Source organism: Suillus discolor (genome assembly GCF_016758755.1).
Source record: "Suillus discolor strain FC423 chromosome Unknown F5147scaffold_2, whole genome shotgun sequence".
Taxonomy (NCBI): Eukaryota; Fungi; Basidiomycota; class Agaricomycetes; order Boletales; family Suillaceae; genus Suillus; species Suillus discolor.
In genome coordinates, this window is record NW_024541249.1 from 431,884 (window position 1) to 444,472 (window position 12,589).

A 12,589-nucleotide genomic window follows, 5' to 3' on the forward strand; every position below is an offset into this window, starting at 1 on the left:
ATCGCTCCGTTCATTTCGCTATCTCCGCCATTAGTTTCTGAACCGCTGATCGATGATTTCACGCAGCTTCTCAATTTTTTCATACTCGGCCTCGGCCTCGACTTCACGCTTTACAATTGTTTTCATGTAGTCTACAACCTGCTTGACTCGCTATCCTACGTACTTATGGTGCTTTGCATGTCCTCATTCAATTTACACGGTGCTACACCTCTTGATTCAACCTCTACTAACCCGGCCGAACATTTTGATCAGTGGTTATGCAAGCTACAAGTTTTGCGGTGGGTTTATGAACACGTTGAGGTGGTCTGCATTGGGAACTGATCCTAGACAACGCTGCTTTCCGCTTGCCATACATACCTGGATGATCGATTCGATGATCGACGATCAATAAACGCGTCCCGAGTCCTGATGCAGACAAAAACCAGTCACATCCCATGACTTCAACAGAGCAGAGAAAATATAATATATAATCGTGGATATGTAACATGATCATAGAAGTTCGTCAGGATTTCGTGCTTTTCTGTGTAAGGGAGATAGAAAGAAGGCTTGGGAAAAAAAGGAAAGAGTGGGAAGGAAGGAAGGAAAGTGGTGCGTCGCCGAGTGCAATAAACATTCAATAAAACAAGGAAAATGCTAAGCTACAGCGACGCGAGTAAAAAAAATGAGGTGTGTGTATCGCGATACTTTTAGCCGCAAGATGGAGATTGCCAGTGACGATCGACGTGTATGAATGCATCCATGAATGGGAGAAAAACCGCCTGTAGATGGTCAGATACGTGGTCGAGGTCTGAGATCAACAAAGGGACGCACCATAAAGGCATGCGACCATACCACGGAGGAATGGACAGGGAAGAGTACGAAAAGATGCGAGTAGCTACTTCATATAGAACCAGCCACAGAGCAAGAAATAATAGAACGAGGCAATAATGTCAAATGGTAACACAGAAGCGATTACGTGGAAGAGTTTCGATGCAAGAACATACGTGGAGTGAGATGGAAGAAAAGGGTATCGTCATCAAAGTTTTGCCAATACACTTGGGCATTGAAAGTCATGTTAGATATGTAGGGTATATTGGGCATGGGAAATCGTAACAGATGCAGGATGGGTGAAGGGGGTCATGATGAGGGCAATGCGGAGAGGGCGGAAGGAGAAAAGATCGCATAATCGGCCAAAGGCGCCATCGAGACGTAGAGCAAGGATGCGATAAAACTTGTGGGATAGTGCACAACATTGGGATATGAAGTGCGTTGCATTGACCTGTAATAAAAAACAGGAGAGCTTGACCAGCATCACAACACTCAAAGAATTTGTGCTCGCGAGCCTACTGCTCTCCTGTAATGTTCCTCTTCCTCGTATCTCATGTACCCACTACCCCTACAGACCGCCATCCAAGACACCCCGAACATCTCTCACTTCGGCAAGGTCCGAAAGGAAAGGACAAAGATCGGTGAGTTCCGTGTCATGCGGGTCATTGAACCACGATGAGACAGGGACCGCATTGTTAGGGTGAAAAATGTATGATGCTGGAGAGTTGTCCAGAATGATGGTGTCCGCAATAGGACGGCCCAATTGAGAAAGGTCCTACATAGAGCAAGTTAGCGACGAAACATACGGGAAATATGCTTCTATTACCTTAACATAGTTCCCCTTGTGATTATAACAACTCTCTCTGAATAATCGATGTGACACCACTTGATGAATGTCTAGCTTATCTAAAACTGGGTCTGCATACTGTACACGATAAAAATCAGTCAAAAATATCAAGGAAATAAAAACGACCCCTCGAACCTTGCTTAAGCTAGCAGTAAAGACCACCACCTCGTAAATTTCGCCCATCTTCTTCAGGAAATTGTCGACCCCCGGGCGCTTGATCACGTACACATTGTGCCAATGATACTCAATTTCCACTGGAACAACGTAATCCGCGTGTTGAATGGACTGTAGAGCGGCCGAAAAAACGTGTCAGAAGCAGCACTAGATCGAGAAGCCGAAAAATCCACCTTAAAACTGCTGTGTACAAGGGTCTCGTCCAAGTCAAGAACGAGGCACTTGCGCCCCACGTGGTGGGGGGCTATCGGTGGCAGGAGCGGGCGCAGTTCGCCATCCTTATTTTGAAACCAAATCAGTGTTAGCGTCATCAAGAGGAATTAAAAAACTCACAGGCCCTATCGGAATACCTGCACCTCCATTGAGGATCAGAGCATCTTCGTCGTCTTCCTCCATCGGTTCCCCTTCTTCCACTTCGGGCTCCTCCGGTTCCCCGTGACCCTCTTCGTCCGTGAAGCTACCCTCTGAATCGGTTGCTGTATGCGAGGTATCTCCAGCATGTGATGGGGTGCTTGCAGATGATGTGTGTGATACATCTACAGGAGTTGATAGTGAGGGGGAGAAAATGTCTGTACCAGTCGATCCTGGAGGTTGGACTGCCCCGCTGGTCACCCCCTCTGTTTCAGATATTGGGAGGAGAGCCTTGGTTGGCGTGGGGGGTACAATAACCTCGATTTCTGCGGGGTCGGTTTCCATTGCAGGAGGGGATACCTCTACCACAAGATTTGGCTTTTCCCGTTCCTGTTCCTTCACTTCAACCTGCTTTTCGCTGGGCGCACTGGTATCGGCTACGGGCGCTGAGGCACCGTTGACCGCGTCAGTGGCCTTGGGTCGCGTGGCGTCGTCGACATCGACCTCAATCGCATGTGTACGATCATTGGGAGCGACACATGGCACGAGTTTGCGCACGAGTTTGGCGATGAATGATTCCTTTTTCTGAGAACCTCTGACAGACTTATTTTCGTCTCTGGTATGATTATTGGAAGTAGTCTTCTCGCGTGCAGAGCTAGACGAAGCAGTTGAAGATTTAGTAGTTTTTGACGCAGGTTTGACCTTTCTGGAAAACCGACGAGCGGTGCTAGACGTAGCGCTGGTAGAAGTTGTATTGGGGTGGGTCTGGGTTGTCGTAGCTAAAGAACCCTTGTCCTTGTCTTTCTCCTTTTCACTGGGCTTCACGTTTTCGCGTTCGCCTGGTAAACCGAAGGTAGAAACGGTGTTAGAAGGGTTTGGGTTAATATCCTTGTCCGCTTCCGAAGACGATGTAGGTGACTGCTCGTGCGCTTGCGCACTAGTGTCTACGCCTGTAGAGCCATTCCCGATGGCTGGCGTTTGAGACGCCTGCTCGCGCGTCTGAACGTCCTTGTCGTCCGCTAGTGGCGAGTCTTGGGATGCCATGGGATGGAAGACTAGAACAAGCTGTGAAAATAATTGGTAACTTTTCAAACCGAGTAACAGTAATGATGCTTGCGGTATTGAAAAGCTTTTGGGTATGCTGGGGAAAAGGAAAGAGAGGAAGGATGAAGGACGAGAAGGCGGCCAAGCAACACACCACAACAACATGCGGATACTGTCTGCTTGTACGTTATAACATTCACACGCGGTAAAACACACGGCGCACGCTGTCTATACAATGTTTACATTCAAATTTTGATAGACTCCGCGGGCTGCAATTTATAATGCTCTCACTGAACTTTCATAGGTAGGGCCAGGGTACGTCGATTATACGAGAAACGCTTATTGATGACCTCTCTCCGATCACCCCGCGAGCATGTCAGGTCACGCAACTTGAGTCTAAGCCGAGGTGAGGTATTCCTTCAATAATAAATAAATCACAAACTAATCTTGGATCAACTATACACCGCTTTTCATTTTGATGCAGCTCCATCCAGTTGTAGCTTAGGTAGCTTGATTCAGCTTTGAATTACTACATGAACCATAACAATGCAAAGAACTCCACAAACACGTCACAGCCCATCATTGGTCCTCCTCGTCATCAAAACCTGTCTCAAACAAGTAATTGGCTGCCAGTTCCTCATTCTTATCACACGCTAGATATGCCTCAGCAGCTTTCTGGCGCGAGAAACCCAAAGCCTCCAACTGTAGCCACGTACAATAAGCGCAAGTTCAGGACGCGTGCGGAGGGAACTTACCCGACCAATCGCAGCCTGCTCCTCCGGCGTAATATGTATTACTTGTGCGCCGGGTGGCATAGCACCATCGCCTTCAGCATCGTCACCCCCATTCAGCAACTGCATTAATGCTTCAGGGTTATTTTCGAATATTTGTCCGAGTTGTGGATTTTGCTCCATAATTTGCTGAACCAACGGCGCAAGCAGATTTGGGTTGGTTTGGACTAACTGACGCAATTGCTGAAACTGGGGGTGGTTTCGAAGGGCCTCTAGATCAACTTCTCCAACCCCAGCTCCCGCACCAGCGGTTGCTGTACCTCTGCCACCAGGCTGTTGCTGTTGTTGCTGCGCAAGCTACGTTTGCGTTTATGAGTCCGGTTGAAAAAAAGAAATCAGGGTACTAACTTGAAACAAATTCTGGGGTTGACCAGTTGGGGCAGGTTGGACTGCAGGTGCGGTAGGTGCAGGTGCGGAGGGAGTAGTAGGTGCTACACCCCCCGTCTGCGCTGGTCGCGTAGCAGGGCCTGCTGCTTCATGCATGAGATGCGCAGGAATGCCCTGTGGTTTAGATGAGTATCAGACAAATAAAATGAGTGATATTGAACTACCGTCATCAAGTATTCGACAGCACGATCAGGGTTGTTAAAACTGGCTCTCAGAGCGCGAATGACTTGTTCACGTTCAAAACCCATCTCAACCATATTATTGATTGTCGACTGGAGCGCTTCTCCAGTCAAAAAGCTGCCGTCAGCCGTTATAGGTGCTGCCGCGGGGGCAGCAGGAGGTGCAGATGGCGCAACAGGTGCTGGTGCTGGTGTTTCAGGGGCTGGTGCTAGAACCTGAGGTGCTACTGGGGCAGGTGCGGCAGCCTCAGGCTGTGGCGTCGATGTCGAGGCAATTACCGGGGGAGGTTGAGCTGGCGTAGGTTTAGACTACGATCACGGTGAACTTGACATCTGACAGGTGGAAACCACTGCAAACCTTCGAAACCATCAATACCAAAAAGTCCTTTTCCTTGATCTCGCACGATGCAACTGTCTTGTCATCTGTAAGAATCTTGCCTGCGATGCCGGATGAACACTGTGATGCTGTGAAATGACTGCAAGGCCGTACCAGAAAAGATGAGCTTTTGGCTTTCTACAGAATGGCCCTGTGTGTTTGATATCTTCTGCTTCAAATCTGCGATGGTTTCTGACCCCTCGGCTTCGAGCTTTATTCGCGTAAGGGATTGTTGAAGACAATAGGTAACGTTACACACCTGGAACATCTTCTGCTGGAGCGTCTTTATCGTTAACTTCATGATGGGCAATTAATGATCTAATACGACTACGATCAAGATTTGGTCTTTGAGCTTGTCGATGTCTTACTGATGATGATGAGCTTCAAGAGCAGACTGACGCGTTTCAATCTTGTCACGATATGTTGTCACGACGTTATGTCACAGAATGGGGTATGCGGGGTCCTACTTAGACAGGTTTCCGCTCGGCTGCCTGGCTGCCTGCTGGTCATAAGGCCTATCTTTCTATTCACCGTAGTCATCATGGAACCACAGCCAGGCGACGATTATCTGCGCAGAATCGCAACATTCATCAGAAACAATGAGATGGGACTAGCAGAAGCTGGCTTCGTTCGACGAAGGCGTATACAGCGTCCCTCTACCAATAACACCTCTGTCTTCAATCTCGCTGGTTGGTTTTCTTATGATTCACAAATGCCATCACCTGTTCTTCCGAAACCTGTTACATTCAATATCGACACGCACAGACTATTTTACATTCTTATGCGCTTAGAGGCGCTTGGAATTGACATTGGCACATTAGATGTGAGGGTCGACAATCCCTCAAAGCCGATGCATTACACGCACATCGATCTGTACCCTGATTCTGACAATTCCGACACACTTTCTCTCGCGTCATTTCGCTCGTCCCTTTCCGCCGTATCTGGTTTGTCCCTTGGAGTAGGGTGGTGGGGAAGACAGGAGCCGCAAACCATAGATGCGGAGCTCAAGTATATTTACAGCTCTTTTACAAAGCTCCCTGCTCTATCCATCAGGGCACCAGGCCCGAAAGTCATCGCCGAGCTTGCAGGTGAACCACCCAATCAGAATGCACTCCCACTTGACGCATTCAAGAATATTCAGACCTTGGAGTGCGTTGATATAGACCCACGGACATTACTTGGGTGGGATAGGCTGGCGGAAAGTCTACGGAGTTTAACAGTTCAGCGCAGTGGCCTGGAGGACGTCACTGATATCTTTATTGGTGCCGTGCTGGATGACCAGGCTCGAAGAGATGGTACCACGAGCGACGTGAGAAGCAGACGCATACCTCGTTCACAACGCTCTTTCCAGAGTACTCGCCTACCCGAGTCCGTTCCCGAAGATGATGAAGACGATTTAACACCTCCTGTGCCTTCACCTGCTGCTCCCCTCTCGCCCTATAAATGGTCATTATTGAAGCACTTATCGCTGGCAGATAATGCTCTCGCTTTTCTTCCCACTGACCCCTTACCATACCTCACCTCGCTTAGCTATCTCGACCTATCATCTAACCTCCTCGTGTCTGTGCCGCATGGTCTTGCCACACTGCATAACCTCGTCTCCCTCAACCTCTCCGATAACATGATTGATTCGGTCCTTGGTATTTACACGCACCTTGGCCAAGTTCTCAATATCAATCTCTCCCGCAACCGGCTTGAATCTATTTGTGGCCTCGAGCGTCTAATGGCACTTGAGCGCGTCGACTTGCGCTCAAACCACATAGAGGAGAGCGCTGAGATTGGGCGACTGGCAACATTACCTAACATCATGGAGGTATGGATTGAAGGGAATCCGCTCACCGAGTACGAGGACAACTATCGCACCGCATGCTTTGACCTTTTCCTGAAGGAGGACAAGTACATCAAGCTCGATGGGGCATCACCAGGGTTTTATGAGAAGCGCAGTCTCAGTGCATCACTGTCTGACCAGCCGTTATCAGTAAACACGGTTGAGACTCTCCCCTCTCCGCCTGTCGTACCAGTAGGCAGTCCGAAGGCGATGGCACCCTTTTGTACAGGGACGCATAATGCCATGGACACTCCGCTATCTGGACCCTCGTCGCCATCTCATGGTTCTCCTATGCTAACAGGTGCTGTTGCAGGGAAGAGAAAGCGGAAAGTCAAGCGCATCGTCGACCTGGCCCCTGTGCATGGAACAGGTGAGGCACTTCTTTAAATATTTAGCATTCACTAGACTTACTGTGTTTTAGATGGTCAGTCTTATTCCTCAAATAAAGGAGGTACTATAGCGCCGCCAGGGATCTCTGTTGGCCCCGCGAGCTCGCTGCGCTCACCGTCGGCCACTGTTCGTATACTACGTCCACATTCACCGAATGGCAAATCAGGCTACCAAAGAGCGAGCACGGTGTTTGATTTACCAGACGAGGGTCAGAGTCAGAGTCAGATACGAGATGCAGAGCTCTATCGAGCGCGGATGCAAGCCCTGCGTTCTGACATGGGAGATGGTTGGCTAAAGGTGTTCAGCCAGAGTCAGACGCCATCACCAGGAGTTGCTGCGGGTTAGATTTCTTATCATGCTGGTAATTTAGTAGGATATACCCATCTTGCATGTATCCATTGGTCTGGACTCTTCCATTAATATTGTACTATCGATAATCTCATTACATATCACTACACTGGCCGTGGTCCTATCCCTGCTTGACTCTTATTTTAAGTTCTTCCGCATTTCCGGCGAGGAAGCACGAATAAAACTAGCAATATAACGTGTATCAGAAGCGGGTTTTCATTTCATCACTGGAAGCTGCTCGAAGCGATGGTCGTACATGGAAGGCATTGCAAGGAGGTGTTCGGGGTCTGAAATGGCGTGTGTTTACTTCCAGTGTTTCTTTTCCTGGTTTACCTGCTTTCAGTCTTTCGATACCATTGCTTGTGGCACTAAACCCGCCTCTGTCGCTCTTTACCTTTGAATCTATATATCATCATGGGAGCTAACTTGTCAAAGGCACTCGGTGAGTGTTTTGTCCCGGGCGTGGTCGAAATGATGTCTATCGTGTGTAATTCCACTGAACGGCATGTCTAACAGGCAGATTGTTCGGCAACAAGGAGATGAGGTTGCTGATGCTTGGCCTTGACGCTGCGGGGAAGACAAGTGAGCTGACTTTGTTCGTTTGCTTGCTGTGTTGAACATTTTGCCGCAGCTATTCTTTACAAACTCAAATTGAACCAGTCCGTGACCACCATACCTACGGGTAAGTACCCGTGTACTATGGGTCAGCTTGAAAACTTATGATGCGCATTTAGTTGGCTTCAACGTGGAGACCGTCACCTACAAGAATGTGAAATTCAATGTCTGGGATGTTGGAGGCCAGGACAAGATCCGACCGCTGTGGAGACATTATTACACAGGCACCCAAGGGCTTGTGTTCGTCGTCGACAGCCAAGACCGAGAGAGAATCGACGAAGCAAAGCAGGAACTGCATCGCATATTGAGCGATAGAGAGATGAAGGAATGTCTATTACTCGTGTTTTCGAACAAACAGGACCTTCCCGGAGGTACGGCGACCTTTTTGTACTATTGGATAAAGGCTAATTTCTTCTCTAGCTATGTCTCCTGCCGAGGTAACAGAAAAATTGGGTCTCCACCGCATGCGGGATCGCTCGTGGTATGTCCACCCAAGGTCAGTATTTCGTTCGCGCCGGGAGAACGTTGCTTACTCCATGTGCCGCAGTTGTGCCACGACGGGTGAAGGATTGTTCGAAGGCCTTCAGTGGCTGAACCAGAACGTGAAGAAACGCCAGCCATGAACGATACAGCAGAATACGCAAGACCTTGATACCCTCGTCCATACCACCTACTTCGATTCAGCTGTGTCTTCGCCTCTCGTTGACACCCACGTTATGCTCTCTATTATGGCCTGCACGACTCTGCATGTATGACAGACTACCTATTCTATGTCTGAGCTTCTTCATTCAGCCCTGCCCTTTTTTCTTGCTCTGTTCTAGATTCATCTGAGCGCTTTTCTGTTCTTCGGGTGTCTTTATCTCTACATCTTAATGGATAGTTTTGCTCTTTGATGTGACGATATATTCCTCTTCATACATGATTACCGTATAATTCGCCATATGGGCATAGCGAGCAATGAGGATATCGATAACCCGCATTATAATTAAATTCACTTGCCAAGTCTCACTGTAAATTATAATACCCAGGAATATAGACACATGATGACCTCTAAATGCCGTGCTCGCCATCAGGCCCGCTCCATTCTCTCATGGATGACTACTAGTGTGCGCCACCTCTTGCATAATTGTTCCTTTCTCTGAATTATCATGCTATCGGCTTTGCGACGGGCTATTATACAACAAACTAGAGGATTTGCGACCAACAACATCGCTGTTGACGGTTTTACCGGTGCAGTGGGAAATACACCATTGGTGAGGAATCACCGCGCAACGACAGTGGAATCCTTTTTAACACCATGATCAGATCTATCTCAAGACGCTGTCGGAGCAAACGGGAAGCAAGATATATGGAAAGGCTGAATTCCAAAATCCTGGAGGCAGCATTAAAGACCGTGCCGCTGTTGGTATAGTTCTGGATGCGGAGGAGAAGGGTCGGTGAGTGGGAGTAGCACGTAGTGCGATAAGTACTAACGTCGAGGATGTACGCAGCATAAAGCCCGGTGGAACCGTTGTCGAAGGTACCGCAGGCAACACTGGTATTGGTCTTGCCCATGTCTGTAGAGCCAGGGGTTACAAATGTGTTATATTCATGCCTAACACTCAGGTGAAGTACACCCAACTACCTGGTTACTATCTCCTTTACTGATGCTTTGGCACTCAGAGCCAAGAGAAGATTGACCTTCTCAGCATGCTCGGTGCCGAAGTGCACCCAGTACCTGCGGTGCCCTACGAGAATCCATTGAACTATAACCACCAGGCGAAGGAGTATGCTGAAAAGCTGGAGAATGCCATATGGACAGACCAATTTGACAATACCGCCAATACGTATGCACACTATATCTCTACTGGACCCGAAATATGGGAACAGACGAAGGGTGACATCGACGGTTTTGTATGCTCAACCGGTACTGGTGGCACTCTGGCTGGAGTTGGCAAGTATCTGAAGCAAAAGAACCCCAAGACGCAGATATGGCTCGCCGATCCGCCTGGCAGTGTCTTATACAAATATATCTCTAGCGGTGGAAAACTCGTTGAGCGTGGCGGAAGTTCCATCACAGAAGGTGAGACTTTTTCTATCTGGAGTCGTCATGGCTGAGCATTCTATTCTGCAACCACACAGGTATTGGTCAAGGCCGTGTCACAAATAACCTGGGCACATTTGTCAATGACCTGTCGGGAGCTTTGCACATATCGGATGAGAAGTCAATATCCATGGTGTACCAGCTTCTTGATAGCGAAGGTTTATACCTAGGTGCTTCCTCGGCCTTGAATGTCGTTGCAGCTGTTGAACTTGCTCAAAAGCTAGGCAAGGGTAAGTACAGAGGTCAACTACATCTCATTACCCATATTAAAGCTCGATTCTATCTATCAGGTTCCAAAGTTGTGACTGTACTGTGCGATGGCGCATATCGATACCAGAGTCGTTTGTTCTCCAAGAAGTGGCTAGAGTCGAAAGGGCTAGGAGATGCTATACCAGAATATCTGAGGAAGTACACAGTTCTAGATTGATCAAATTGTTGTTATTACATTGATCTATCATGGTCTTGGAATTCTGGGCATGCCGATCTGAACTCTGCCGAGGGGCTGAGAGATAAGTAACAAGGCCATTCCGTATCAGTCCGTTTAGGAGGTCTTTATCACGCAAGGTTGTCGATGCAGTGTTCACCTCACGTCCCCACCTGACTGGGCAACCATAATGGATACAGGCCATGCATTCACTGGCAGGCAGTATGAAATCACTAGTAGATTAATTCGCTGATCAAGTATTCAACATTGTTTGATTGTATTCATGTTCACTTCCAGTTAAGCGATTTTTACGAAGGGGCAGCAGGGGTCAGCCTTGAGGCTTTGAAAGCCATAAACTTATGCATGGCAACTGGCCACCTTATTTCTCGCGTTTCCTCGGAACTCGTCGGTTTTATAGCGCGGCGAATACTGTCAGATAACGTTGCGCATTATATCGTTGCACTCTGGACTTCTTCCATCTGATATCTGTAGAAGGGGCAACCTATGATTAAAATCCCATGGTTCACGATTGGTGCTCGTGTCTTGAAGAATCTGCGATCCATCAGCCGCAAACGCCCCACCTGTCGCTCATTTGTTGGCGTTTTCAGGGCGCACTTTCCAGCGTAGGTTACATCCATTTTGTCACCTGACAACGATACGCACCGCAAGAAGCACCACTGGTGAAAAAAAAACCCCTTTTGAGTTGGACATATCAAGCACGCAGCAAATAACACAACCTGATCTAATTTGCGTTGTGATATATCAACACCATGATTAAAAGAACGGCTAGACGTCGCATAAGTTTCCGGTACTACCCGGCCGTACTATGCACCCTCTGTGTTAGATACCTTCCCTTGTTGGATTCATAATTTCTTGACGAGTAATCTCTGAGATTTGAGAAGTGAGCCGCTACCTCATTCCCAAATGTCGTATTGATATCTTCAAGCGAAAGTCCCTTCGTCTATTTCAGTGTCGTCAAGAAATTCAAGCGATTAGGAAGTTCGAGCGCGTTAGGCTTACCTCTAGGAAATGTCGCCATAAAATCGTGACATGAACCTGCTTCAAGGAATACCACAGTCGAAAGCAACGGGCCGAACATCGAGAACGCCATTCCCTGCGAGCGGATGTGGGTGGGGAAGATCTCAGAGCAGTGCACATATAAAGTCGCTTCCATGCCTCCTGCGTAGAAGAAGATAAAGAACACGCCAAGAGATTTTCCGCTAAGCGATTATTGATGCCCATGTGTTCGGCGTATTCTAGGCCGAACGTGATCATGAGGATGACCATACGTCCAATCATTCCAATGACTATATCGGCGTATAACAAAATGATAGGCAAAAGTCAAACAAACGTACTGAGGAGATGCACTCGTCCAACGAAATCCATGACAAAGGATGCAAGGAATGTCGCCATTGTTGCAGCCGTAACATATAGTGCACTGAGGATCTAAACCAATTCCCCGTTAAAGCCCAAGTCGTTATACAAATTAACTATGTAGTCTGTTCCGGGTTTATCAGTGTGTCGACAAGACAGGGAAAAGCATGGGAGGTATACGAGATGACCATTACACCAAGTAGCTTGGGGAGAGTATTGCGTGAAGAACCCAATCATCATCCTTTCACGGTACGATGCCTTGCTATACATCTGGCGGGCGCCACCTACAGCGATGCATGCATGCAACTACATTTCTACGTGTTTGACCAGTTGATGGAAATCTTTTTGGGCATATGAAACCTTGTCGGCGTCCGCAATATTTCCGTCGACATGAAGGCGAGAGATAATATCCTGACTTTCTGCATGGCACCTTGCATAAGTACTTCATGAATTCATCAGCTGAGGAATCCTAAATACACAATAATACAACTTACACCAACGCGAGGACTCGGAAACCGATAGACTGCAGCAAAATAAGCCAAGGAGAAAGATACATCAGAGAGCAAGACAG

The 12,589-nt window shown here is 48.0% G+C and overlaps 6 protein-coding genes across 6 annotated transcripts; 3 read left to right on the forward strand and 3 right to left on the reverse strand.

Moving 5' to 3' along the window:
- Nucleotides 1–1,375: 1,375 nt before the first annotated feature.
- On the reverse strand, nt 1,376–3,223 carry F5147DRAFT_647544 (HAD-like domain-containing protein; the record flags this gene model as incomplete). Its single annotated transcript, XM_041433210.1, has 5 exons — nt 1,376–1,582; nt 1,634–1,732; nt 1,790–1,939; nt 2,002–2,106; nt 2,162–3,223. The coding sequence occupies 5 exons, from the start codon at nt 3,221–3,223 to the stop codon at nt 1,376–1,378; spliced, it is 1,623 nt and encodes a 540-aa protein (XP_041299446.1).
- A 410-nt stretch (nt 3,224–3,633) lies between these two features.
- On the reverse strand, nt 3,634–5,335 carry F5147DRAFT_664903 (uncharacterized protein). The gene is made up of 7 exons (XM_041435050.1): nt 5,216–5,335; nt 5,071–5,167; nt 4,939–5,018; nt 4,566–4,889; nt 4,363–4,515; nt 3,979–4,311; nt 3,634–3,925 (listed from the first exon to the last, which is right to left on the reverse strand). The coding sequence occupies exons 1-7, from the start codon at nt 5,255–5,257 to the stop codon at nt 3,803–3,805; spliced, it is 1,152 nt and encodes a 383-aa protein (XP_041299447.1). The 5' UTR covers nt 5,258–5,335; the 3' UTR covers nt 3,634–3,802.
- A 114-nt stretch (nt 5,336–5,449) lies between these two features.
- F5147DRAFT_625233 (leucine rich repeat domain-containing protein) lies at nt 5,450–7,646 on the forward strand. The gene is made up of 2 exons (XM_041432669.1): nt 5,450–7,154; nt 7,206–7,646. Exons 1-2 carry the CDS (start codon nt 5,498–5,500, stop codon nt 7,517–7,519), a joined length of 1,971 nt encoding a protein of 656 aa, XP_041299448.1. The 5' UTR covers nt 5,450–5,497; the 3' UTR covers nt 7,520–7,646.
- Nucleotides 7,647–7,858: 212 nt separating this feature from the next.
- Nucleotides 7,859–9,187, forward strand: F5147DRAFT_664907 (ADP-ribosylation factor family-domain-containing protein). Its single transcript, XM_041435051.1, has 6 exons — nt 7,859–7,964; nt 8,039–8,104; nt 8,154–8,204; nt 8,257–8,508; nt 8,558–8,633; nt 8,685–9,187. The coding sequence occupies exons 1-6, from the start codon at nt 7,937–7,939 to the stop codon at nt 8,758–8,760; spliced, it is 549 nt and encodes a 182-aa protein (XP_041299449.1). The 5' UTR covers nt 7,859–7,936; the 3' UTR covers nt 8,761–9,187.
- F5147DRAFT_664910 (pyridoxal phosphate-dependent enzyme beta subunit) lies at nt 9,186–10,775 on the forward strand. The gene is made up of 6 exons (XM_041435052.1): nt 9,186–9,390; nt 9,443–9,573; nt 9,628–9,742; nt 9,800–10,199; nt 10,259–10,450; nt 10,511–10,775. Exons 1-6 carry the CDS (start codon nt 9,286–9,288, stop codon nt 10,645–10,647), a joined length of 1,080 nt encoding a protein of 359 aa, XP_041299450.1. The 5' UTR covers nt 9,186–9,285; the 3' UTR covers nt 10,648–10,775.
- A 606-nt stretch (nt 10,776–11,381) lies between these two features.
- Nucleotides 11,382–12,396, reverse strand: F5147DRAFT_118857 (uncharacterized protein). Its single transcript, XM_041428110.1, has 3 exons — nt 12,000–12,396; nt 11,665–11,951; nt 11,382–11,605 (listed from the first exon to the last, which is right to left on the reverse strand). Exons 1-3 carry the CDS (start codon nt 12,055–12,057, stop codon nt 11,456–11,458), a joined length of 495 nt encoding a protein of 164 aa, XP_041299451.1. The 5' UTR covers nt 12,058–12,396; the 3' UTR covers nt 11,382–11,455.
- Between the last annotated feature and the right edge of the window lie 193 nt (nt 12,397–12,589).

What these genes read in the sequence shown, in the direction of transcription:
- F5147DRAFT_664907 (XM_041435051.1), top strand. Translation starts at nt 7,937, where the DNA reads ATGGGAGCTAACTTGTCAAAGGCACTCG. An exon ending in TAACTTGTCAAAGGCACTCG is followed by an intron (nt 7,965 to 8,038) that starts GTGAGTGTTTTG and finishes CATGTCTAACAG; the next exon opens with GCAGATTGTTCGGCAACAAG. An exon ending in TGACGCTGCGGGGAAGACAA is followed by an intron (nt 8,105 to 8,153) that starts GTGAGCTGACTT and finishes ATTTTGCCGCAG; the next exon opens with CTATTCTTTACAAACTCAAA.
- F5147DRAFT_664903 (XM_041435050.1), bottom strand. Translation starts at nt 5,257, where the DNA reads ATGAAGTTAACGATAAAGACGCTCCAGCAGAAGATGTTCCAG. An exon ending in AACCCCAGAATTTGTTTCAA is followed by an intron (nt 4,312 to 4,362) that starts GTTAGTACCCTG and finishes ACGCAAACGTAG; the next exon opens with CTTGCGCAGCAACAACAGCA. An exon ending in AGCAGGCTGCGATTGGTCGG is followed by an intron (nt 3,926 to 3,978) that starts GTAAGTTCCCTC and finishes ACGTGGCTACAG; the next exon opens with TTGGAGGCTTTGGGTTTCTC.
- F5147DRAFT_664910 (XM_041435052.1), top strand. Translation starts at nt 9,286, where the DNA reads ATGCTATCGGCTTTGCGACGGGCTATTATACAACAAACTAGAGGATTT. An exon ending in TATTCATGCCTAACACTCAG is followed by an intron (nt 9,743 to 9,799) that starts GTGAAGTACACC and finishes TTTGGCACTCAG; the next exon opens with AGCCAAGAGAAGATTGACCT. An exon ending in TGCTCAAAAGCTAGGCAAGG is followed by an intron (nt 10,451 to 10,510) that starts GTAAGTACAGAG and finishes TCTATCTATCAG; the next exon opens with GTTCCAAAGTTGTGACTGTA.
- F5147DRAFT_625233 (XM_041432669.1), top strand. Translation starts at nt 5,498, where the DNA reads ATGGAACCACAGCCAGGCGACGATTATCTGCGCAGAATCGCAACATTC. An exon ending in GGCCCCTGTGCATGGAACAG is followed by an intron (nt 7,155 to 7,205) that starts GTGAGGCACTTC and finishes ACTGTGTTTTAG; the next exon opens with ATGGTCAGTCTTATTCCTCA.
- F5147DRAFT_118857 (XM_041428110.1), bottom strand. Translation starts at nt 12,057, where the DNA reads ATGGCGACATTCCTTGCATCCTTTGTCATGGATTTCGTTGGACGAGTG. An exon ending in TGGACGAGTGCATCTCCTCA is followed by an intron (nt 11,952 to 11,999) that starts GTACGTTTGTTT and finishes ACGCCGATATAG; the next exon opens with TCATTGGAATGATTGGACGT. An exon ending in TATGGCGACATTTCCTAGAG is followed by an intron (nt 11,606 to 11,664) that starts GTAAGCCTAACG and finishes ACACTGAAATAG; the next exon opens with ACGAAGGGACTTTCGCTTGA.